The 24,649-nt window shown below is 40.0% G+C and overlaps 1 protein-coding gene and 1 non-coding gene across 3 annotated transcripts in view; one reads left to right on the top strand and one right to left on the bottom strand.

Annotated features, from left to right (window-relative positions):
• SLC9A4 (solute carrier family 9 member A4) overlaps nt 1-16,310 on the bottom strand; it is a 62,899-nt gene extending 46,589 nt beyond the window's left edge. The window contains exons 1-2 of one of the 2 annotated variants that reach the window (XM_066377505.1): nt 15,608-16,310; nt 10,337-10,800 (exon numbers count right to left, since the gene is read on the bottom strand). In XM_066377505.1, the coding sequence (XP_066233602.1) occupies nt 10,337-10,800; nt 15,608-15,893 (750 nt within the window). In that variant the 5' untranslated portion in view covers nt 15,894-16,310. The remainder of the gene's footprint in view (nt 1-10,336; nt 10,801-15,607) is intronic. The other variant, XM_066377506.1, reaches the window with a different exon arrangement.
• On the top strand, nt 6,024-6,227 carry LOC136401804 (small nucleolar RNA U3). Its single transcript, XR_010750765.1, has one exon. It is a non-coding gene; the product is annotated as a small nucleolar RNA U3 (small nucleolar RNA).
• Nucleotides 16,311-24,649: the final 8,339 nt, after the last annotated feature.

The raw sequence follows: 24,649 nt of genomic DNA, 5'->3' as shown, positions 1-24,649 counted from the left end.
TATGATCTCTCAGTTTCCTCCCATACTATTAGTTTAATATTTACCAATGACCAAAGCTGATCCTGGGTGGTAAGGAGTATCATATGGATGACCACAGCCTAGAGCCAAAATTATTGGCTTTGTCTCTGACCCATGACCTGGATGTGATGTTTCAGAGTGGCCTTATATGACAGGTTCTGCCAAGTACTGTTCATTTTACATCATCATTGAGGAACCTATAACGAAACCATTTGTTGACAAATGGTTTGTTCCAAACAGTCAGCTTATGGGGTTTTACACATAATTCTGACACTATTATTCCATAGTGAGGCCTGGCACTCCACCACACCCTGCTGGCAGTGGGGGAGCTGTTGGAAACCACTGAATTAGGAAACACTTGGTTGTGTTTGCCATTCAAGTTTTTTCTCCCTGGTCAATGATTTCTATCAATGTATTATGTAGTCTCCTAAGAAATCTCTAGGGCTTGAAAGGGTTATAAGAAAATACAAAAGAATAGGTTCTTCCATAGCTGTAGTGTAAGAAGGATTTACAAATGAAAAGAGATAAGTCAGAGGTTCAAGGTGTGGCTGCTCAAGTGTAGGGACAGTCCTTGTCTGCTTCTGAGTGCCTGCCACATCACAGTCACACAGGTGCTGTGTAGTGTGTGCTTACAGCCTTGAGAGAGCAGCTCTGAATTACTTTATCGTACTCATTTTGACTATTCCTTAAAGATTTGAGAGTTTGCTTTTCTCGTTAAGTGTGTATGTGTGTGTTTTTAATGTTTCCACAGCTGCTTGCCTTACTTCCTGAACAAGAGACAAGTGGACAGCCAGCAAGGTTCTGTCCTCACTTCCTGCACTTGTGAACTGGGATGATTTCCTACCTAATCAATCAATGGTCACAGGGTGGGTGAGTTGTAAAACGAGTTGTATAATTCAAATGTCAATCAGTCTGTTTCTTCAACCAGAAGAATATGAACCAAACAAGTGTTTGGAAATCAAATTTGAGGAATTCCAATGAAGGAATGGTTGATATGTCCCTTTCTGCCCCTGATCGCCTCAGCATGCCTCTGAATTATTAACATGCATGCAAGAAACAGATATCTGTGGGGCTGCTGGTTAAAGATAGTCTGAAACGTAGACCCAGGCAGTGTAGCAGGTGCTGGCATCAGCCAGCTGGAGAAGTTTAGGAGTCAGATCTGCTTTCTCCAGGTTGGTGAGCTTCCATCACCTCTAACACCTTTATTTGTAGAGATCTATCGACACTGGACTGCCCTCTGGCCTCTCTTCTCCCAGCTCCTCCCACCTCCCTAACCTGGTCCAGCAGCATTCCAAGCTATTTATGTGTGTTGTATCTAATTCTCTCTCTCTCTCTCTCACACACACACACGCACACACACACACACACACACTCATACCCACACACTCATAACACTTCCCTCTCCCCTCCACAGACCTGTACAGCCAGCACCGTATCTCACTGTCAACGGCAGTGTGGGCCTAAGAGAAGCTCAGCAGACAAATCTCCAAAAGTATTGGCTGAGTGCATGTCTGAAGGAAAATGTCTGGGTTTGGGCTGGGTGGGCACCAGATACCTGCCCTCCCCTCACAGTGAGGCAGAAGCAGCCCAGGAGAGGTGCTTCACAGCTCAGGTGCATTTGCTGGGTCCTTGCTGGAACTGAAGTTCACTCCCCAAAAACCTGATTCTCACCAAGCAAAGCTGCATGGTCCTGTCTGTCTGAGTTGTAGGCTTTATTGCCATTTGTTTGCACATAAACATCAACCAGATTGCCTTCTTCTGTGCAACTTCCTTTTGCTTATTGGGAGGGTAACTTACCATGTGCCAGGTATCCATGTGTCTTATTTCACACCCTCCTCAAAACCACCCTTTGAGGTTTGATTAACTCTTTCCATTCTACACATGAGAAACTGAGGCATGCAAGGATAGAGTCGCTTCCTGAAGATCATATAAGCATGTAGATCCAAGTTCCCTTATACACTGAGCTCCCTGAATTTTGGCCAGAAGAAACTGTTCACTTACAGAGGTGTCTCAAGCCTCTTACCTCCTATCCTAGAAGCATAAATAAAATGAAAAAAAAAAAGATAAAAAGAGGGCAAGAAAAATTGCTTACTTCTCTCCCCTGAAGAGTCTGTTCAAGTGTTTACTCAGCTCTTCTCTAGAATAGCTGAGACTGCAAAGTTCAGGCAGATGGATGGACAAGAGGATATGGCATCAAGTAAAAGAACTCTGGGGCTCAGAAAGGCTCATGTAGGTGAACTCAGTTTAGGTAGATTAGATTAATAATACCATACACATAACTCGGTGCTCACGCTGTGCCAGGTGCTGCTTTAAATGTTTTGCATGTAGCCTGACCAGGCAGTGGCGCAGTGAGTAAAGCGTTGGACTGGGATGCGGAAGACCCAGGTTCCAGACCCCAAGGTCGCCAGCTTGAGCACGGGGTCATCTGGATTGAGCAAAACTCACCAGCTTGGACCCAAGGTTGCTGGCTCGAGCAAGGGGTCACTCGGTCTGCTGAAGGCCCGCGGTCAAGGCACATATGAAAAAGGAATCAATGAACAACTAAGGTGTTGCAACAAAAAAATGATGACTGATGCTTCTCATCTCTCTTCATTCCTGTCTGTCTGTCCCTATCTATCCCTCTCTCTGACTCTCTCTCTGTCTCTGTAAAAAAAAATTAAATATAAATAAATAAATAAATAAATAAATGTTTTGCATGTAAAACTCACCTTAACCCTCACACAACCAAATCTTCATTCCACAGAAAGGGAACTGAGGCCCAGAGGCATTAAGTAACTCCCCTAAAGCCAAACAGCTTGCAAGTAGTGAAGCCAGAACTTGAACTGAGGGATATGACCTCCATGTCACTGCCTCTTGAATGGGAGGTTACTGATGGTAGGACCCCATTGAAGCAGAAAAAAATAAACTGCAGAAAATTTTGAAGGAAAATTTACCCCAGAATGAAGTTATTTTATCTTTCTCAGATTAAAGGCAGATTTCTTGGCAAGCTATTCCCTATTGTCCTAGATTAGTTTGAACTTGCCTTCTTGTCTTCACGACAAGAAGGAGTCCAAGACTGTCCCTCCTCCATCCTGTATTCACCTATGCACCAGACGTACATGGTTCATCTTCGCTTCCCCAGTGTTCAGGACAGCATCAATGTAAACAGGTGCTCTACAAAAGTGCTACAAAAAGGACATGGCACTCTTTTGTTCCTCCATGCTGCCCCTACTTTAATTCTACCCTTAGCACTCAGGGCAGCAATTCTGGAGTTCAACTGTGGCACTTTATCGGAAGAAAAACATCCCAGTTTGCTCACAACTTCTCTGACAAATCCAAATGCAAATACAGTGTCACTCTTGAGGGTTGGGGAAGGAGGGCTGTGGTCATGGGACATGACCAGAGCTACAGCCCAGCCCCATGGCAAGTATAGCCTCTGCAGGGCCTCTGCCAGTTCCCATGACTTTATCTATCATTTACTTGTTCATTCTTTATGTAGCATTCATTGCTGCACTACAGTGATTGCTTAGTACTTCCTGCAACACTCAGTGCTACACACTGAGCCTTATGGAGATGGCTAGAGCTGTTCCAAGACAAATCACAAAGCTCAACAAGCAAATAGGTATCAAAGTTAGGTTGATAAAGAGATGGAAAGATGAGAAGAGAGCAAAGAAATTCTAGCATAAGGGATTGAAAAATTTAAGATCTAATACCAGCAACAAGAATGCATCATAAAGGGGCAAATCAAATGAAAGGTAAAATTTGCTCTCAAGTGCTGGCTAGGAAAGGCGGTGGGAGGAACACTTTTCAGTGTATCTCTTGGATATAGAGCTAGACAGAATAAATTATATTCAATAAATAAATAATTTTTTTCTGACAGTCTGTGTCTTTATAATAAAAACAATAGTGAGTAAACTTAAGCACATGTAGAGTGGTAACTCACCTGAGAAGTTCCAAGGACCACGAGGGGCCAGTATAGGGATGTGAACCTTGATGCCTGGGTCCTAGGGTCTCTGCTCTTAATCACTACACACTGTGTCTTCAAAAAAGGAGGGCAACAATCCCAAGCACATTGGGTCATTAGAAATGTCAAAAAAGAAAGTACTTAAAAAATGCCTGTCTATGTTATTGGCCCAAGGTTTGTGCTCCAAACTTTTAATTTGTACCCTTCCATAATTTTTGTATTCATTCTACTCATAGAGAATGGACTACAAGAACAACAAGATGCCAAAAGGCAATGAGAACAAACTAGAGGATGAGAAGATGGAAGGGGGAGAGGGAGAAGTGACAGCCTGGAGTAGCAGTTAGGAGCAAAATCTCTGGAGCCAAGATGCTGAATTCAGATCTCACTCCTGGACCATCTTTGCCTTTTGGACCTCTCAGATGAGTGGGAGGACAGGGCTCATGAGGAGAGATAGGAGGTTATAGAAACCTTGCTGGCATTGCTTTGCTGCTTATTCAGCAAATTAATCCAGAGAAGCCAAGAAAGAACATAAGAACAATCTGCCCACAATAAGTGATGTAGTTCCATATAATGGCAACTGCCTATTAAAAGAAAGTCAACTACCATGTTATATCCATGAGCTTGTACGACGTAAAGATAATAGCCAGCTTCCATAGAGTTCTCACTATATGCTAGGTGCTCACTGTATCTATCTAGTAAGAGCTTAATATGAATGTTCCAGTAACTCTATGAGCTAAATAATATCATTTTGATTTTACAGAAATGAGACACAGAGACAATCAGGAGCTTTCCCAGCTCAACACGTTGGACTTAGCCAAGCCAGTCAATTCTGACTTAAAGAATACTTGTTTCACTACAAACCAGGCATGAACCAAGTCTCCATATCAGCAAAACATGGATTCTTTATCATCCTCCCCCCCCAGCACCATGAATTGAAAATTCAAAAAGGTAAGAATGAAAGGAAAAACATTATAACAAACCAGACTAAAGTATCCATGTTCAGTCTGTCATTGGCTGGGGAGTATGTCCTCATTCAGTTTACGTTAGCTTACTTTGCCTTATTTTTTCCATTTGTAAAATGTGGGTATGAATTCACTCATTGTAATAAAATTTAAAAATTTAATAAAATAATAAATATAAATGTGACCCTACAACAGGGCAAGGAAGTGGTAGTGGCACCTTTCTTTCTGCTGTGATTTCGGCCATGAGATTTACCTGGAGATAATACTTATCATTTTAAAGTTGTTTGGGTTTTATCTCTGCACCCTTTGCCTACCATTAAGAGTCTGTTCTGGTGATGAGTCATAAGTATTAAGCAAGAAGGAGAAATTAGTGGGACAAGAGATCTGGAGAATCAGTTATTAATATTATATAGTTTTAGAGTGGTTCTTTCCTTCTCTTTAGGGAGAAGGCAGCTTTCAGTAAAGATATGTAGAGTTGTCACATGTTACCCACAAATCACAGGTCACTCTTTAAATGACTCAAACTTCCTGCTAAGAGAGCATGCTTGTGACTGCTGCCCTTGAGAAGGTTCCTTCCTCAATGAAAGGGTAAGTTCAGGCCCTTAGTTCAAAATACAACTGGACTGCATTAAATACCAGTTGCTTTTAAACTGCTTTCTAAATCTGGCTCTGGGGCTTCTCTGGTTTCACATAGGAATGCAATAGTGCCCCAGTACACACTTAATACTCACTGTGCTATGGGTGACCACAGAGTGACTGGACAGTGATGTGTGGGCAACCCCCTGGAGCCAACACAACAGCAGCTCTGCCCACTGGAGGTCAGAGCAGTGACCTCAGCAGATACTTTGGTCACTTGATAATTATAATTTTATTTTGAAGTTATCATTTAAAAATATGTCCAAGTGGAAGCAATTAAACTTTGGGAAAGTCAAACAAATACTGCTAGAAAAGAAAACCCAATCAGAAGCCAAGCTGTGATTGTCTCTATGCATAAAACTTAGACAAAGTCCAGGGTGAGGTCAAATTCTCAAGTTCAGGGTAACACTGAAGAGGCAACAGAGTAAAATGTTTTCACTGGTAATTAATAACGACTACTTCTCAAGACTATACTTTCAGGGATCATTTCTATAGTTTGTTAATAACGACTACTTCTCAGCAAAAATTTTTATATCTTTGATTTCCTGATGAAGAAATAGTGTGTTCTGTGAAAACTAAAGAGTTGGTATTTAGAAAATAATTTCTAGACTTCTCTAATTGATGAAGGAAAAGTTGAGAAACTATCTCAGAATGGGCTGCTGAGAGGTGGCCTGATGTTATACAGATGAACAGTCTCAGTAGTGGCATTGCGAGTAGTGGGGTTTCAGTAAACAAGTCACCTTGACAAACTCAGGTATAACAGAAATAAGACTATGTATGTCTCAGAGATTAACTATGAAATGAATACATCATGGCTCAGAGAAGCCACCTTAGAAGGTGAGGTAGATTTCCAGCCAAGTACACTGACTCCATGGTAACAAGATTGAAAATATGAAAATATCTTGGCTCTGGCCGGTTGGCTTAGTGGTAGAACGTCGGCCTGGCCTGCAGAAGTCCCGGATTCGATTCCCGGCCAGGGCACACAGGAGAAGCGCCCATCTGCTTCTCTACCCCTCCCCCTCTCTTTCCTCTCTGTCTCTCTCTTCCACTCCCGCAGCGAGGCTCCATTGGAGCAAAGATGACCCGGGCGCTGGGGATGGCTCCTTGGCCTCTACCCCAGGCACTGGAGTGGCTCTGGTTGCAACAAAGCGACGCCCTGGAGAGGCAGAGCATCGCCCCCTGGTGGGCAGAGCGTCGCCCCCTGGTGGACGTGCCGAGTGGATCCCGGTTGGGCGCATGCGGGAGTCTGTCTGACTGTCTCTCCTCGTTTCCAGCCCTCAGAAAAATACAAAAAAAAAAAAAAAAAAAAAAGAAAATATCTAAAGCAGGAATAGGACATCAGAGACTAATCATCTAGCCCAGTCTGAGAAGAGGTGTACAGTCATTATTCTGGACATATCTTTATCTTAGATCAACATATATTGAGTTTTCTCAACCTAAAGATAAAAGAAAGAAGAAGAAGGAGGAGAAGAAGGAGGAGGAGGAGAAGAGGAAGAAGAAGAAGAGGAAGAAGAAGAAGAAGAAGAAAGAAGAAGAAGAAGAAGAAGAAGAAGAAGAAGAAGAAGAAGAAGAAGAAAAGAAAGAAAAGAAAACACTAGTTCTCAAATGTCAGCAATCATCTGAAGTGCTTATTAGAAACACAGATTACCAATTTCCCATCCAAGAGAGTTGGGTCAGTAGGTCTGGGATGGGTTTCAACATCTGAGGAGTCATAAAACCCACCAAGGTCCTTCTGAGGCACATGGTTTGATGACCACACCGAGAAACTGAATATCTGAATCTTACAGCACTCTAAAGCCAACTTTCTGACAACTTGGCTTTTTGTGATCTTTATCCAGAGGGTAGTGTGTGCAGGCTTGATGACTCTAGAATCTTGTTCATCAACTAAAGATTCTTATTATGAATAAATTGACTTCTGACTTCATTTATGGGTCTCCTTCACTTGGTGAATCTTCACTTGTGTTACTTTTCAAGAGCTTCATTCTCTCTGCATTATATATTTTGACATAAAGTCCTCACAATAAAATATTATGAGCTTAATGAATTAAATAATTAATTGTAAAATGGGAATAAATGGAAAAAATGGCTGCCTGTCTTCTGGCAAGACACAATCTCCAAAAGCAAATAAGAAACCCAGAGGTAGTAAAAAATGTGCTTTAGTTAAATTTGACTTTCTAAAAATTTTAAGCTTATCTAGATACCATAATCTAAAAGAAATGTAAGTGACAGATGGGAAAAAATACTTATTTTTTATGTATTATTTAGAAGCTTAAAATGTGGATAATTTAATGAGTTTCTAAAAATCAGTTAAAAATAAAACAACAGGTTGTCCCCAAGAAAAATTGATGAGACTCAATATTTGCCTACAATAATTGGGACATACTTATAAAAATTACTTGTAATTTATATAAAATTTATTTTTAACTGGGTATCCTGTAGTGTTTTTAAGTCTGGCAACTCTAAAAGGATCCAAACTTCCAATTGAAAGTATGAGAAACATTAATGATCCATAATCATTGAAATGCTTCATATCACCATGCAAATTAAAACAAACTTAAGTACTGTAATCCTTTTTTTCTCATTAGATTGGAAAACACCAGGAGGTGGTACAGTGGATAGAGCATTACCTGAGATTCTGAGGACCAGGTTAAAACCCCAAGGTTGCTGGCTTGAGCACAGGCTCATCAGCTTGAGTGAAAGGTCGCCAGCTTGAGTGTGGGATCACAGACATATGCCGTGGTCGCTGGCTTGAGCCCAATGGTCGCTGGCTTGAGCCCAAGGTCGCTGCCTTGAGCAAAGGGTCACTGACTCCAATGGAGACCACCAATCAAGGCACTTATAAGAAAATAATTAATAAATAACTAAAGTGCCACAACAAGTTGATACTTCTCATCTCTTTCCCTTCTTGTCTGTCTGTCCTTGTCTGTCTGTCTCTTTCTCTATCTTGCAAAAAAGAGAGAAAGAAAGAAAGAAAAAAAGAAAGAAAGAAAGAAAAAGGAAGGAAGGAAGGAAGGAAGGAAGGAAGGAAGGAAGGAAGGAAGGAAGGAAGAAAACAATGTCCCTTGTTGATGCGATACCAGGAAATAGGCACTCAATATACTATATGTAGAAATGAAAGCCCACAGATTTAAAAAATATTTGCAGTTGTGGTGTAAGAACTAAACTTAAGGTCCAACAACATTACCTTGACATTTGATAAAATGAGGAGGGTCCTGAGTGGGCTAGCTTCAAGTCCCGTCCCCAATCTAACCCCATGGATAAGGTCCCCTAGCCAATAATTTTTTTGTGGAGGGAACCAGGCACAGTTCCTGCTTTTCCCTTAGTAGTGGGTTTCAGCCCTCTGCCAGCTGTGGACTTATTCAAACAAACCAATTTTCCCATTTCATGGGAAACAGGAGGCACCCCATCCCCTCAACACTGCACAGCCTGACTTTCACACCCCTCATTGTTTACTCTGGTCCTGACTGTGCCTGCAGGTGACCTAGCATGGTGTGTAGTGTCCACCTCATCTGGGTTTTGACTGGTAAACTGTCATTGATCTCATCTGTCCAATATCACAATGTTCCTGTCTAACCCGGAGTGCGGATCCCTTCCCTGTCAACTGGATGAAGAAGTGTTGATTCAAATATCAGTATCTTTCAAATTTTTAAATTTATCCACTTTTTACTCCAGAAATTTCACTTCTTAGATCTTGCAGAAACAGAAAAATTCATTTGTGACATTGTTTTTAAAAACTAAAAGTTGGCAACACCTGAATATTTATTGGGCAATGGTTAAATATAATATATTAGTTAAACTATGAAAAACTATGCAACAGTTAAAAAAGGCTTAAAAAATTCAACACCTGCTACTTCTAGGCAATACCTATAATATAATCTCACTCACTTATGTATGATAATATACATCTAGATATATATTAGCTGGTCTCTTTCAGAAAGGGAGAGAAGAGGGGCCAATGGAGGCTTTTGTTATATAATTTTGTATGGTTTCAGTCCTTTACACTGAAAATGCATTCTAGTTTTGCTTATGCTATGTGATATAAATTTTAAAATAAGAAAAGTATATTGAAGTATATATAAAAAATCTCAGACTAAAAACTGGTGAAAATTTGTAGTAATCTAATGAAACTGAACAATGTTATGGTGAGTCCAGAATATTCTAACACCCCCAGCCGCAGACATCTTCTGGGCTGTAATGCTCTGTGATTTAGCCTTCAAGTCCTCCTTAGCTTCTCTTTAGAAAGACTCCTAAGCAAAAATTTCTATTTTACATTTTCCGTATGAGTCATGCAATCAAGACTAATGCATAAGTTAACACAGTTTTACAAATCTCGCTCCACTAACCCTATCTTTTATTAAACATCATCTTCATGTTAAAAAATATAAGCATACGAAGGAAGGAGGGTGCGGTCCTGTGAACAAGAGGAAATAAACACGTTCGCTACTGCTTGTCCAGTGTGCAAGCCCCGAAAAGCCTTTACCAACAGTTCCTGTTTGTGAAGTGAAAACCTAAATTTAACTACAGAATGATTTATTGTCTCTCTTTTTCACTCTTTAAAAAAAAAAACGAGTTGTGTATTGATCGACAAGCAGTGTTAGTGAGCAATTATCTTAAGGAAAGTCACCTAAACTTGAGCCACAGCGCATTGACTGAAACCAGTCTCCATCCTGCTGTGGCTCAGTCCCACCAGCCTTCTCCATCAGCCCTGAAAACAGACTCCTGTCCTCAGCCCCAACAGCCTCCTCAGCCCCCTGGGGACATGTCATTGACATCTCACCACACTGATGCCATCATTGAGCAGGGCCTCTCCAAAGATCATCATGTACAGTGGTTCATTCACTTGTGCCTCCTCAAACACAGCCAGCACTGCCACCGGGTCCACAGCAGAGATCAGGCTGCCAAACAGCAGGTTCTGAAGCAAACTGATGTCACTGAGGCCAAAGGCCCTGACCTGGCAAATGAAGTAGAGGGAAAGACCAATGCCAAAGGCATTGATCAGGGCCCCCAGGCCTGCCCACCACAGGATGGAGCCAATATTTTCAAAGAAGGGCCGGGTGGGCATGAAGTAACCACCTTCTAGGACGATGGGTGGAAGGAGATACAAGAAGTAGATGCTCGAGTCCATGACCGGAGGTGATTTGTGGTCAGTGCCAAAAATAATGGCACCCACCAGAATCCCAACAATGATGAGGAGGCAGCTTTCTGGCATGAGGCCTGGCAGTCTGTGGTCAAGATGGAAACCTAGGGAAGAGCAGAGAACCACATTTAGATGTTTGCTAATGATACGGTTCTGGCCACAAAGATACCAGGAGGTGGGTGTTCAAGAGTTCTCTTTAAGTCAAGCAGATGGAAACTTGGTCAAGCTCGTTGTCTTCTCTGCATCTCAGCACCCCACATGTAGCAAGAACTAGAAGTGTTGAGGGGCTTTCCACAAAACCACGTACTTAACATGTCAGCCCTGTTCAGGTTACAGAATCAGTGTTACCAGCCAGCAGTCCTGACTCCCTTCCTCCTTATTGCTTTCCCCATTTTACAGAACCTTAGGCACTTGGGAGAAGAGAAGAGGGTGGGACTGTCTGTACTCATGCAAAAACCACCTTTCAAGCTCATGCATGTCTACTACCATCAGCTAAACCTCAACCTGTTTCAACTTACTTTACCTCACTTCCCTCTCCACCAAATACACAATAATTAAAAGCCTTTTATTTTATTTTCCTTATTTGATCAACATTTCCATCTAGTCAGTCACTTAAGAGGGAGATGCAGCTGCATTCCTGTGCACCCCTCTATTACCTTTGCTCCTTTACGCAGTCAGGTCCCTATTGCATCAATAATGTCTCTCACTGGCTGCCCCTAAAGTCCATCCCCTACTCCCCAATTCTAAGCTATCACGTTTACTTAAAACCTCCCCATTTCTTCTCCTAATTACTGCATTGTCCTCCTGATAGTCTACCTCACCCTCAACTCCTAGTTCACGCCACACCCTGCTGCCAGATGACTTTTCTACACCAAATGTATCTGATGGTCTCATTTCTCACCTACAAATGTCAAGGTACACAACACACCTCATGGATTTTAAACTGAGGGTATTTGTTAAATATTCCTCTTAACTAACCCACTGGGAAGTACTGTGAGGTGGAGAACCAAACATGTTTTCTACAATTCCAACTACTGATGAAATTTTAAAAACAAGACATTAACAAATAAGAAGTAAAAAACAATAAAATGTATAAGTATACAATGAAATGCATATTGAATATACCATCAAATAATGATAAATGATCAGAACACAACAGCCAACACAGGCTTTCTCAAGTCAATACCCCCTGCCCTGACTCTACCTTTACAGATCCTACATTACAGCCTTTTCACCCTGCTGGCTCCCCTTTCTTATCTTTATATACTATTGGGGCTGCCTGGATTGTCCTTTTGTTCAAACTATTTTGGTCTTGTAAAATCTTTGAAGTTAAGCTTTCCCTGGTCTCTTTGAAAAGTAATAATATGCCTTTCTCTGAATTATTATAACATTTTATCTGTAGCTGTCTGACAACAATGATCTCTTTCTACCATTTTTCATTTTTTCTGCATGACTTATCTCCCCTACTCAACTCTAAACTTCTCAAATTTAGGCAGAATGATAGATATCTTTGTATCTCTGAAAGCATTTAGCAAGAAATCTACAATGTGACAACAGCTCTATTAGCTGAAAGAATTTACAAGTGTATAAAAGAATGACTGAACAGCTTAAATGTTCATCAGAGAAGATTTTACATGAGAAGCAGAAGTTGAACAGGTTGTTGCAGAATAATTAGGACGTACATAGTTAGACAACAGAATGGAGGATATTTTAGGTGAGGAGAACAGGAGGAAAAAAAAGGAGACAGGAATGGCCTAGCAAGATGTTCACATTCATTGAGGAGATTTCCCTAGCTGGAGAAAAATTTGAATTGTGAAGAATATTGGGAGAAGAGTTAGAAGAGATGATTTTGAGCCAAGTAATGTAGGCCTGTAATGCAAGGTTAAGGAGTATATGTTTTCTCCCATAGACCATGGGAAGCCACTGAATGTTTCCTATGGAATTTTTTAGGTTCAGCCATCCAAAGAGCATGTGGGTTTCCCAGAGCACAGCTTTGAACTTCTCCATTCACTATAGCAGACAGGTTAATATAATAACTTTTTATTAGTATTAAGAGACATTATCTCAGACCTTACTTACACTTAGACCACTGGCTTCAAGACCAGGGTGAAGCCTCCTTCTAGAGACCTGATCTCTCTATTTCTGAATAAGACCTTTCTCCTCCTTTTCCCTCCTCCTGCCCCTTCTTCTTCATCCTGTAGTGCCTGTTTTAACCACATTGAACTTTTTAAAATGTAAAAGAGGTGGAAGAACCCATAGTGTAATTTTATCAGACCCTATGTCTCCCAAGTTTGGTCCTCCTTCCCAGAATCAGGTTTCCTAAAATGGATCCACATGCACCCACCTGCCTTAAGCCAAAGTCCTACCGACACCGTAACAGCAGGAAGAGGCTCCGTGACTGTCAGTGAGGCACTGCCAAGGGCAATGCTGCCTGCACTGCTAGTTCAAGCTCTCCTCTTTCATAATGGACACTAGAGTTAGTCACTTTGAGATTTTTTTTAGTTCTAGTGCCTGAAACTTTAAGGGCCACAAATAAAAAAGTCCTACCTATACATCAAAGACAGCCCTTCCATTCCATTCTGCCCAATGATTCAAGAACACATTTTTTAAAATAAAATTACAGGAAGTAGAACTGAAGGAAAAGATAGACAACAATGGCTGAGGTGACTATATTATTTTTGGTCTATAACATTCTTTTACAACATGCATAGTTGAATGTTTTAAAAAGGATCTGGGAGAGTTGTGATACTTCTGTCAGTGTGCCTACCGGGCAGTGCTAGATTCACCTGTCTTCCCTTTTAAACTAAGTCCCCTGGAGGTAGGATTTATTGTCATTTCCACATATTGCATGAATGCTCTATAACTGTGGCTTGATAGGATGACTAAATAAAAAAATAAGTAATAATGATTATTAATTATATTTTGATTTGTTTTATAATAAAATCTAGATAGATTTCTTATCTTAAAATTTGATGTCTTTTTTTGCCACAAATGAATAAGCCACCATCTATAAAACTACAAGCCCAGCACTTGACACCTGATATAGCTTTAATAAACATGACCTTTTTTCATGTACAATGTAAAAATAATCTGCATTTCTAAAGACCAGCAAATATGAAATTGTACTTGAATATGCATGATCCATTTGATAACCTACTTAAGTCATTTTCTTTTTCTAAAGTATGTTGAATTACATCAGCATGAAAGTCAAGAACATTTAAACTACTACAATACTCTAAACTTCTAGACATAGTGTGTCTGGGCACATATGATATCTCTAAAGAATATCTGTATTTGTTTTTTTTAGCAAGAGAGAAAGAGAGGGAGGGAGGGACAGACAACCTGAAAAAGAGAGAGATGAGAAGCATCAATTTTTCATTATGGCATCTTAGTTGTTCATTGATTACTTTCTCATACGTGCTTCGACAGGGGCCTCCAGCTGAGCCAGTGACCCCTTGCTCAAGCTGGCAACCTTGGACTCAAGCCAGTGACTTTGGGCTTCAAGTCAGTGACCTTTGGGCTCAAGTTAGCGACCATGGGGTCATGTCTATGATCCCATGCTCAAGTTGGTGACCCCACGCTCAAGCTGCATGACCCTGCACTCAAGTCAGAGGACTCAGGGTTTTGAACCTGGGTCCTCAGCATTCCAGTCCAATGTTCTATCCACTGTACCACTACCTGGTCAGGCTAAAAAATTTTTTTATTAATTGATTTTAGAGAGAGAGGAAAACAGAGAAAGAAAAAGATAAAGACAGAAATAATTACCTGTTCCTGAATGTGCCCTGACCAGAGATTGAACCGGCAACTTTTGATCTATCTGGTCAAGGCCACAGATTTTAATAAAGAAATTTATCTATTCAAATAACAAATTTCATAAATGAAGCAAAGGATATGTTATACATAATAATTGTATTAATTTTCAACTTTTGAATAAATTGGTTTTAAGGAGACATTGAGGTGGAGATAGAAATTAAATGGTTAGAGAATAAACCATCATGCTGGTTTTGACACAAAAAAACTTTGATTAGAATTTAAACCATTAACTTGAATTCACTTTATTTTGCAAAGCATAGGTACCCCACTGGCTTCATTTGTCTCAGTTGCACATCAATACTGACAGATATAATTTCATATGCCCCCATCTCCCATCACTGAGGGGCTTAAGCATCGCCTGTGATTGTCTTGTTCTTTGCTTTCTGCCAATTTGCAAGAAGCACATGCCACTTTTAAAGAATTAACAATGGGAGCCATTGATGAAGCTCCTGGCTATGTGGCCAAGAATGAAAGAAGGATATTTTACGGAAGAATTACTATGTGATTCTGAAATGTCCAGTGGCCATCATGCTGAGGTCTACATGCTTTACTTTATAGTTCTTTTTCAAGCATAGGATCTTGAGATTTTTGCATGCCAAAGAATGTCACATGGTTGTAACTTTAAAATGAGAAGAAATCAAATCACCCTAGGACTCAAAGATATACTTTTAATTTTAAAAGCATGATTCTGAAGCATTAAATGACTCTGTAAGAAAAGCTGTATGACTGCCTGACCTGTGGTGGCGCAGTGGATCAAGCATCATCCTGGAACGCTGAGGTTGCCAGTTCAAAACCCTGGGTTTGACTGGTCAAGACATATATGGGAGTTGATGCTTCCTACTCCTCCCCCCTTCTCTCTCTCTCTCTCTCTCTCTCTCTCTCTCTCTCTCTCTATTTCTCCTCTAAAATGAATAAAAATTTAAAAAAATTGAAAAACATAATCTGTATGACTTTCCCTTGAATCAAGAGAGCAAACCTTTTTTTGATGTAATAACAGTAACAGTTACAATTCACTTAGTTCCTTATCTACAAGGCATTTTCACATAACAATATCTCATGTGGAAAACAATGTGCATTACCTGGTGTTTCAGAACTTACCTATTTTTGCAAGGGATGCTAGTAGTATCCAGAGGGTGACCTCATAAGGAATTTGCACATAGTCATAATCCAATGCAAAAACAGTTACCTTCTCATCTAGCTCCAAGCTGTCAGCAGCAAACCGAACATTGGGCTCATGCATGGCAACAGAATTTGTGGATTTGTTCAAATCAGAAGTTGCTTCAGAACACTTGAAGACCACTAGCAACAGTAACCAATTCCAAGGACAAAGAGGCACAGACATCTGAAAACCAATGCTGTGGGCTTCCTCTATCCTGTGTGTCATTGTGTGACACACCTCTGAAGTGACGAGGGTTTCTGGAGAACAGTGGCACCCACCTCGTCAACAGTAATATATGTATAGTCCGTGGGTTGTTCCAAGAAGAGTCCAAGTTTGTCATTGAGTTCTGAATGCAGGTGTTTTCAAATAGCCTTTACAAGATTCATGATCGGGCAATTCAGCTTCTGGCTCAAATGCCATCATTCAATAGATTTGCTAAAGCCTAGGGAGCCACCTATTTGACCTTCCTCTGATCGTGTTTTGAAAAGCCTTTATAAAAGAAAAACAAAATCTCTTCATTCAAAGCTGCCTCCTCACATCACTGCACACTGGTTTGTTCTTGTGAGTGAAAATTAAAAAGGACACGATGGTGCTCATTTTAGCTATTATTAGAGTTCTTCTAACCAGGAAAGAAATCCTCCCATCTCTACCAGATTCCAGTGAGGAGTTACCTGTCTAGTACTTGCTTTTTTCTCTCCTCCCCCTATTCTCTCACTTGTTTTGAATGGCCAAACCTGCAGGTAGCTCTTGAACCGCACTTAATTATTTGTTCTGATTTGACTTTCCCTGAATGTTCTCTGCGGGTTACACTGCTGACACCTAGTGGGCAGCCACGATAGGACACCTTGGCGTGTTCGAACCTGCCAAATGATAAACCATTTATCATCATGTAACCAACATCTAAACCAGAACACTTCTGAGAGGTAAGAGCAGCTATCAATACATGTCAAACCACAGGTGTGAACCAGGAATGTCCTGGCATATTGTGTCATATAGTCTCTATAAAAAAAAGGAGGAGGAAAAAAAGGAAAAGGTATAACACTGGACCCCATGAGCAATAATCCCAACAAAGAAAGAAGTTTACAGTGCTTTGTAAACTTTACACAGTATTAAAAAAAAAAGGGGCCCTGGCCGGTTGGCTCAGCGGTAGAGCGTCGGCCTGGCCTGCGGAGGACCCGGGTTTGATTCCCGGCCAGGGCACATAGGAGAAGAGCCCATTTGCTTCTCCACCCCCCCTCTCCTTCCTCTCTGTCTCTCTCTTCCCCTCTTGCAGCCAAGGCTCCATTGGAGCAAAGATGGCCCAGGCGCTGGGGATGGCTCCTTGGCCTCTGCCCCAGGCACTAGAGTGGCTCTGGTCGCGGCAGAGCGATGCCCTGGAGGGGCAGAGCATCGCCCCCTGGTGGGCAGAGCGTCGCCCCTGGTGGGCGTGCCGGGTGGATCCCGGGTCTGGTGCATGCGGGAGTCTGTCTGACTGTCCCTCCCCATTTCCAGCTTCAGAAAAATACAAAAAAAAAAAAAAAAAAAAAAAAAAAAAAAGAAAGAAAAAAAGCAGAACAAGTTTTATGAATACATGTAAAAACTCAGTTTTGAAAATCTTCATAGTACATCCAAATTTTTCAGTTTTAAAGGATTTTGTTATTAGGTTCTATTTGAAAAAAGCAGTATAACAGAATTTATGAAAGGATGTTGAGATGGAGTCTATGAACTACTGCTAGTTCTGCATCTAGCCAGGTGACTTTGGCCAATTCCTTACCCTTGAAAGTGTCTTCATATGAAAAAGAGGAAGATAATAATAACTACCTCATCTAGTGACTAGGAATATAAATGTAGTTAAAGCAGGTAAACTATCTGGCACTTAATAAATGTTCATTTTTATTCTTTTATTCACACTGCTTAGACTATACGAGAAATAAGAACTCTGTTGCAATGACAATAGTGCTCAATAGAATATGAGAATTATTTTTTATTTTCATTATCTCAACACCTCTTCATATCAAACTGCAAGATGATTTGCAATTTTTTTCTTAGTTGATATTAGTAAATATAGATAATTCCCTCTCAACAAAGATCATTGAAAAATTGAGGCAGGAAAGGTTAAAAAGGGCTAGCATCTAAATGCAACTTCTTAGGAGAATTAAAAACTCACAAATGGATTAGGCAAAGCCTTCTCTCATATACACCAAAACCACATCCAATAAAAGGAAAAATAGATAAACTGAACTTTATTAAAATAAAAAAAAACATTTTTGCTCCAAACTATACTATTAAGGAAGTTAGAAAAAACCCCACAGAATAAGAAAAAATTTGTAAATCAGATCTCTGACAAGGGATTTATATCTTGCCTATATAAAGACCTCTTATAGGCCTATGGTGGCACAGTAGATAGAGCGTTGATGTGGAATGCAGAAGTTGCTGGTTTGAAATCTTGGTCTTGGCTTATCAAGGCACTTAGTAACTAAAGTGAAGCAACTATGAATTGATACTTCTCATTCCTACCTCTTTTTTTTCTCTGTAAAATCAATAAATAAAATCTTAAAAAGAAAAAATACTCTTACAACTCAATATTCAAAAGATAAACATCTCAATTAGAAATGGGCAAAAAATCTAAAAAGACATTTCTCAAAAAAATGTAAATGGTCACAAAGCACATAAAAAAAGCTTAACATTAAGGAGATGCAAATCAAAACCACAATGAGATATCACTTTACACTCTCTAGAATGCTAAAGTAGCAAACGAAACAGACAAAAAGACAGGTAATAACCGATCTTATCAGTAATGGCAAGAATGTAGTCGGACTTAAAATGCTAGTGAATCTAAAATAGTATAGTTCAGCTATTACTAAAAATATTAAACAAAGAATAACACATTACTCAACAATTCCACTCCTGGGTGTATGCATGTGTGTGTGTATATATATTCATATGTGTGTGTGTTTGTGTATGTATATATGCATGTATATATTTTATGTATACATATATCTCCAAGAGAAATGAAAACATATATTTACTCAGAAACTTGTACATAAATCGTTTTAGCACCATCATTCATAATAGCCGAAAAATGAACGCAACTGAAATCTCCATTACCTGTTGAACAGACAAAATGTGAAATAGCCATCCATGAATGGAAGTTCTGGTATGTCACAATGTGGATGAACTTGAACAAATAATGGGGATATGTGCTCAGTGAAAGAAGCCAGTTGCAAAAGAGCACCTATCATAAAACTCTAATTATAAGACATATCCAGAGTAGCAGATCTGTAGGAAAAAACTAAAGTAGTGGCCAGGCCTGAGGGGAGAGAAATGTGGTGGGAGGGGTATATAGTGGCTATTTACACTCACGAGGTTTTCTTTGGTTCGATGAAATCTTCTAAATTCATTGTTATGGTTGTGTGATTCTATGAGCATCCTAAAAACCATTGAATTGTACACTTTAAATGAGTGAATTGTGTAGAGTTTAAATGTGTGAATTGAAGAGTATTATATTTCAAAAAAGCTATTTAAAAAAACTAGGAAGTGAGGCAGGACAGGGGGTTAATTTGTTATGACTCAGCAATAGCATCACAAGAAAGTACAACTGGTTGTTTGGTCACATGAGATATCTTCCAGAAAGCCACACAGAAGCACCATGCTTTAGAAAGTTTATGAGAGCCCTGGCTGAATAGCTTGGTTGGTTAAGAGCATAGTCCAAAGCACAGAGGGTGCCGGTTCTATCCCCGGTCAGGGCACATACAGAAACAGATTGATGTACCTGTCTCTCTTTCTCTCTTTCTCTGACTCTCTCACTAAAATTAATAGAAAAATAAACAAAAAAGAAAGTTCATGAGAGATAAGAAAAAAAGGAAAGAATTTTTCTGGGGTATGCTTCCTACCACCTGTCTCTTATTGACTCAAATCTGCCTCACTGAGCGATAACTCCCTTACACTACTAGATACACTAACAGGACACCTGTGGGAAGCTGGGTCTCACACCTTGCACTTGCAGGCCTTCATATTGACCTGGAGTCAGAAAGAAGAACCACAGCCTTTATTGGGTCCAGTCATGCTAATACAGTGGAGGGCTTGAGCCAGTTAGCAGAAGCCATTGATAATGCGGGAGCAGAAGACAGTAAAGACACTACAATTCATCATGGAATAATGTTTTTAAAGCCAGAGGTAGAGAACTGAGGAAAATAATAAGCTTTAATTTGGAAGCCTCTACTATGACTAGAGCCTACGAGGCCAGAACTAGAGCATGTGATGCAGTCCTTGTATGAAATAATGTGTAGCTGGCTGTGAAAATTGACCTCAGAACACACGGAGAAGTCCTGAGCATTTGAGCTCCTTAAGACTACTGTCCATCTACTGGGTGAGAAGCTAGTGTTCAGTAACACTTGCTCATAAACTGGTTCAAGGACATCTGCCCAGAAGACCAATCTGATGTGGGAACAATAAAGGTTATGACAGCCAGATTAAGTGGTCAAAGCCCATGCAGATGAAGCCAAGTAAATTCTGGGGTTAGGGCAAGTGGTGCACATAAACTAGTTTTGGTTTATGTACACCAGAATGTCTCTCTGATTGATCCATTTTTCAACGCGATCCAAGTGGTCTGCAGGTTCTAACCCTTTACTATATCTACAGTTCCACTTATTCAAAACCACTTACAGTTTCTGGGAGAAGCTTTACTCTTTCTTTTCAAATCTTCATAACTGTAAATTCAGCTTTTTTGAAAATTTTATTTTTATACTGAAACAGCCCAGTTCTACCTCCTATCATTGTCCTTCATCTGAGTAAGACCTTCTGGTTCTTTGAAACTTAGGAGAGAGGCATCTCACTTTTTCCACTTGAGAGAGAGTTTCTCCGTGGACTCATGTTGACCTGTCAGGTGGTGAGCTCATAAAAGCAGGGCTGTCATGCTCACCTTCGAGTCTGCAGTGTCCAGCACAATGTCTGACACAAATAGGCTGCCTTGGATCGGTAGATGTTGATATAAAAAGTTTTCCCCACTAGCCTCAGTTGTTTCACAATCTGATTTCTTCCTTCAAAAGTTCCATAGCAAACCCATTTCCTTTGAAGGGTCTAAATGTAGGAAGAGAGAGTAGTAAGTCCTGCCAGAAAAGCTGTATCTTGAGAAAGCTTTTCAGTGAGATAATAACATAAGGTGATAAAGAGCAGAGGTTCTAGAGCCAGAAAACCTGTGTTCAAACCCAGCTCTACTGGCTGTGTGACATTGAGAAATGTACTTAATCTTTATGTGCCTTGGTTTCTTTACCTATATTGTACAGAAAATAATAAACAAAGTGTTTTGAATATTAAACATCTTTATATTCATAGATTGCTTAGAAAAGTTTTCTGGCACACAAGAAGTATTGAGTGAGAATTTTTTTAAGAAAAAAGGCAGAAGATAGAATGATGAGGAGGAGGGCCTTTTTTCATTCATTCAACAAACTTGAAGAATTTGCTGTTATATGTTCTTGACATAAAATAAAGGAAAAAATGTTGTCCCAGGAAGAGAATATGATGCTTTATGAACACACTTTGAATTGTGCAGGTTCCTGACTAGAACCATAGAGATACCAACATTTAGGTAGGATCAGGGCAATTGATAAGAAGGAAGCTTTTAGTTAGATCATTAGAGTCTAATTGAAACAAATTCTTCCTGATGTGCTTACATTGTAAATAAGATCCCAATTATAGCTACTGGTGAACTTAATTAATTCCTTGGAAAATATCAATTGGTGAGACATCAGGGCACCACAAAAAGCTATACAGTTACCTGTTGATGGATGTACATAGAAAAAGAAATTTGCAATGTAAAAAGAAGAATAAAAACCAACTTTCACTTGTAAAGCAGAAAATGAAAGATATTACTCTGGAATTTTAGCTAAGTAACAACCTACTGAATTACCAGAAGCTTTTGGTCTAATTACATATCTAGAAAATTATATTAGCAGTAGAAACCTGGTCTACTCTGACCCTTTTGGTTCCAGATTCCCAAAATCTTTGTGCTTGTCATCTGTTCTTGGAAACCCACCAACTCATAGAGTCCAGTGGTGAGGAAGAATGATATCTTCTCTCCACTGGGCCCATTAAAATTTCAGTGTACTATATCTGGTTCACACCCTTATGAGACTGTGAGTAGTACACCTAGCAGGGATTCTCCCATTGTCCAGGGTGTCAGGACTTCATGCCTGCACATGGTGAATTAGAAAGTCACCTCTCTCTCAGAATAGTTTCAAACAAAATAATCAGCATCTCTTTTTTCCTTCCCAGTGTGTGGCAATAATTGACTTTATCAGAAATTGTTTGCACAGCACTTCAGGGACTCAAGTATCTGTTGCTTGTCCCTGAACTCTTGTTACTTTGTGGAGACTCAAATTTCTATTCTATTTTTAGAAAGAAGAAGAAAAAAAGCTGTGTTAGAGAATTGGACAGTGCTGTCCAGAAATACGATTTGCTTTCCAAGCCCATAGCTAGCAATTAAGCTGGATGGCCTTGGCTTGAGTTCTGGCACTTCATACCCCTAAATTGAAAGCCTGCATCCCAAGCTGGAGTGAAGTCAAGAGCTTTGACCCTGTTCTTCAGGACAAAAAAGCTGAACTCTGTTCTTGCTCCCCAAAGTCTTCTACTTCTCAGAAACAGAGGGAGCTACTGAAAGGTGTAATAAACTTTAGTACATTCCTTAATACAAGGAGAAGAAGATAAATACCATGTTGGTGTGGTGGATATAAATGTGGCTTTATAATGGGACACATCTTTACAGTAGAGCATGATTAATGTCATGGTCTTACAAGTCTAATGTGATAGCTTCCATTAGGAAACAGGGGTTCTGTAGAAGAGAGAACCTTGCTAGTTGTATGATCCAGGGCATGTCTTAAACACCTCCACTCCTCTGCTGCCTTATCTATCAAGATGACGATTATGACAATGATGAGGATAATGTCTATCTAAAAGACAGAAGATTAAATGGCACAACAGAAAGGAAAATGCTTAGTATCAATACATAGTAGACACTAAAGGAGTGTTTGGTTCATTTTATTTCAAAGAGATTATAAACTTCATATAGGTAGAATCCTTTTGTAAACACTATAATACTTAAGCAAATTCTTGTCGATACCACATCCTAAATTAATGAATTGGGTGACTGAAGTAAAATAATTGCGTGATTAAAATGAAATAGATAATCTTAATCTATTTACCCACATTATCACCAGTCACCACAGTAGGAAAATGGAGTCACAAGGTTGATTGAGCCCAGATTAATGTGACTGCGCTAGTGAAAAGTTTTATATTCTCTCTTTTTCCTCCCAGGAACTGACACTCTTGTCCCCTATCCACCAACATAACTTGTTTTAGGAATGCCTAGTAAGCTTGTTATCCATCTCCTCTCTCTGAAATTACTCCTTGTTTTTCTTTCATCAACAAAGTTCTTGTTCCTTTAGAATGACTTTGACATTGGATCTTGAGTAACACTGATTCTCACAACAGTGAGTGGATAATATGTGTTGCCCTGGGAAAGGCTGCTTTTGTTAGAAAAGGAGAATTGCTCCTAGTATTTAAGCAGTTTGGTGAGATATAAGTGACAGGTACTTGGCTAGTGAGCAGTGGGGAAATATCATGGGCCCGAGGAAATTTTCAACCTGTCCCACTAATTTGGCTTCAAGAACATGGAGGGTGTGGAGACAGCACAAGTGTAATCTTTTTCTCATAATTTATTTTCAAGGAACCCACTTCTTGCATGCCCATAAACCAATTCCTATTTTCTGTGACTTAATCCATGTAAATCTTCACTCTTTTCATGGCTTCTGCCTGATTCATATCCTCTCCAATGTCAAGTACCTAAATGAGTCTGTAAACTGTGTTAAACAACTTGGGTCACCATAACAAAATACCAGGTCACTTCAACAACAGAAATATACAGTGTGTACGTAAAGTCATGGTGTACTTTTGACTGGTCACAGGAAAGCAACAAAAGACGATAGAAAGTGAAATCTGCACCAAATAAAAGGAAAACTCTCCCAGTTTCATACCTATTCAGTGCAGTTCGATGTGGGCTCATGCACGGACTTTTTAGAGCTCCTTAGGTAGCTATCACGTATAGCCTCTACAGACTTGTCACTGACTGATGGCCTACCAGAATGGGGTTTCTCCACTAAACTGCCAGTTTCCTTCAACTGCTTATCCCACCAAGGAATGTTATTCCTATGTGGTGGCGCTTTGTTATAAACACGCTGATATTCACGTTGCACTTTGGTCACGGATTCGAATTTAGCGAGCCACAGAACACACTGAACTTTCCTCTGTACCGTCTACATCTCGACTGGCATGGCCATAGTCTGCTCCGCTGTATACACGGTGTTATGTCATCATCTGTGCATGTGCACATGCTGCCACATCATCCTATAGAAACTGGGAGGGTTTTCCTTTTCTTTGGTGCAGATTTCACATTTCTATCATCTTTTTTTGCTTTCCTGTGACTGGTCAAAGTGCACCATGACTTTACGGACACACTGTATTTTCCTACAGTTCTGGAGGCTGAACATTCTAAAATCAAGGTGCTGACTAATTAAGTTTATGGTGAGAGCTCTCTATCTGACTTCCAAATGGCTGCCTTCTGCTGTGTCTTCATATGATCTTTCTTCTTTGAAGGCATACATGAGAATGAAATCTCCAGTATTTCTTCTTATAAGGTCACTAATCCTATTAGATCAGGGTCCACCCTTATAACTTCACTTAACCTTAATCACCTGCTAAAGACCATGTTTCTTAATACAGTCACATTGGTGGTTAAAGCTTCAACATATGAATTTTGAGGGCACATTATTCATTCCATAGCAAAAACCTTCAGAAAGAGTTTTGCCACTGCCTGGTTCCCAAATTCCTGTGATAAAGCTAATTGGTACCCGTAATAGAATTTGTTCTCTTTGCCACCTCAACTGGCAGAGCCTCAGTTTTCTTAGATACCCCATTAACACTGATGTGTCTATTCATAAATATCCCTT

The sequence above is a fragment of the Saccopteryx leptura genome, chromosome 3, assembly GCF_036850995.1.
Source record: "Saccopteryx leptura isolate mSacLep1 chromosome 3, mSacLep1_pri_phased_curated, whole genome shotgun sequence".
Taxonomy (NCBI): domain Eukaryota; kingdom Metazoa; phylum Chordata; class Mammalia; order Chiroptera; family Emballonuridae; genus Saccopteryx; species Saccopteryx leptura.
This window is presented reverse-complemented; position numbering and strand designations above follow the sequence as displayed.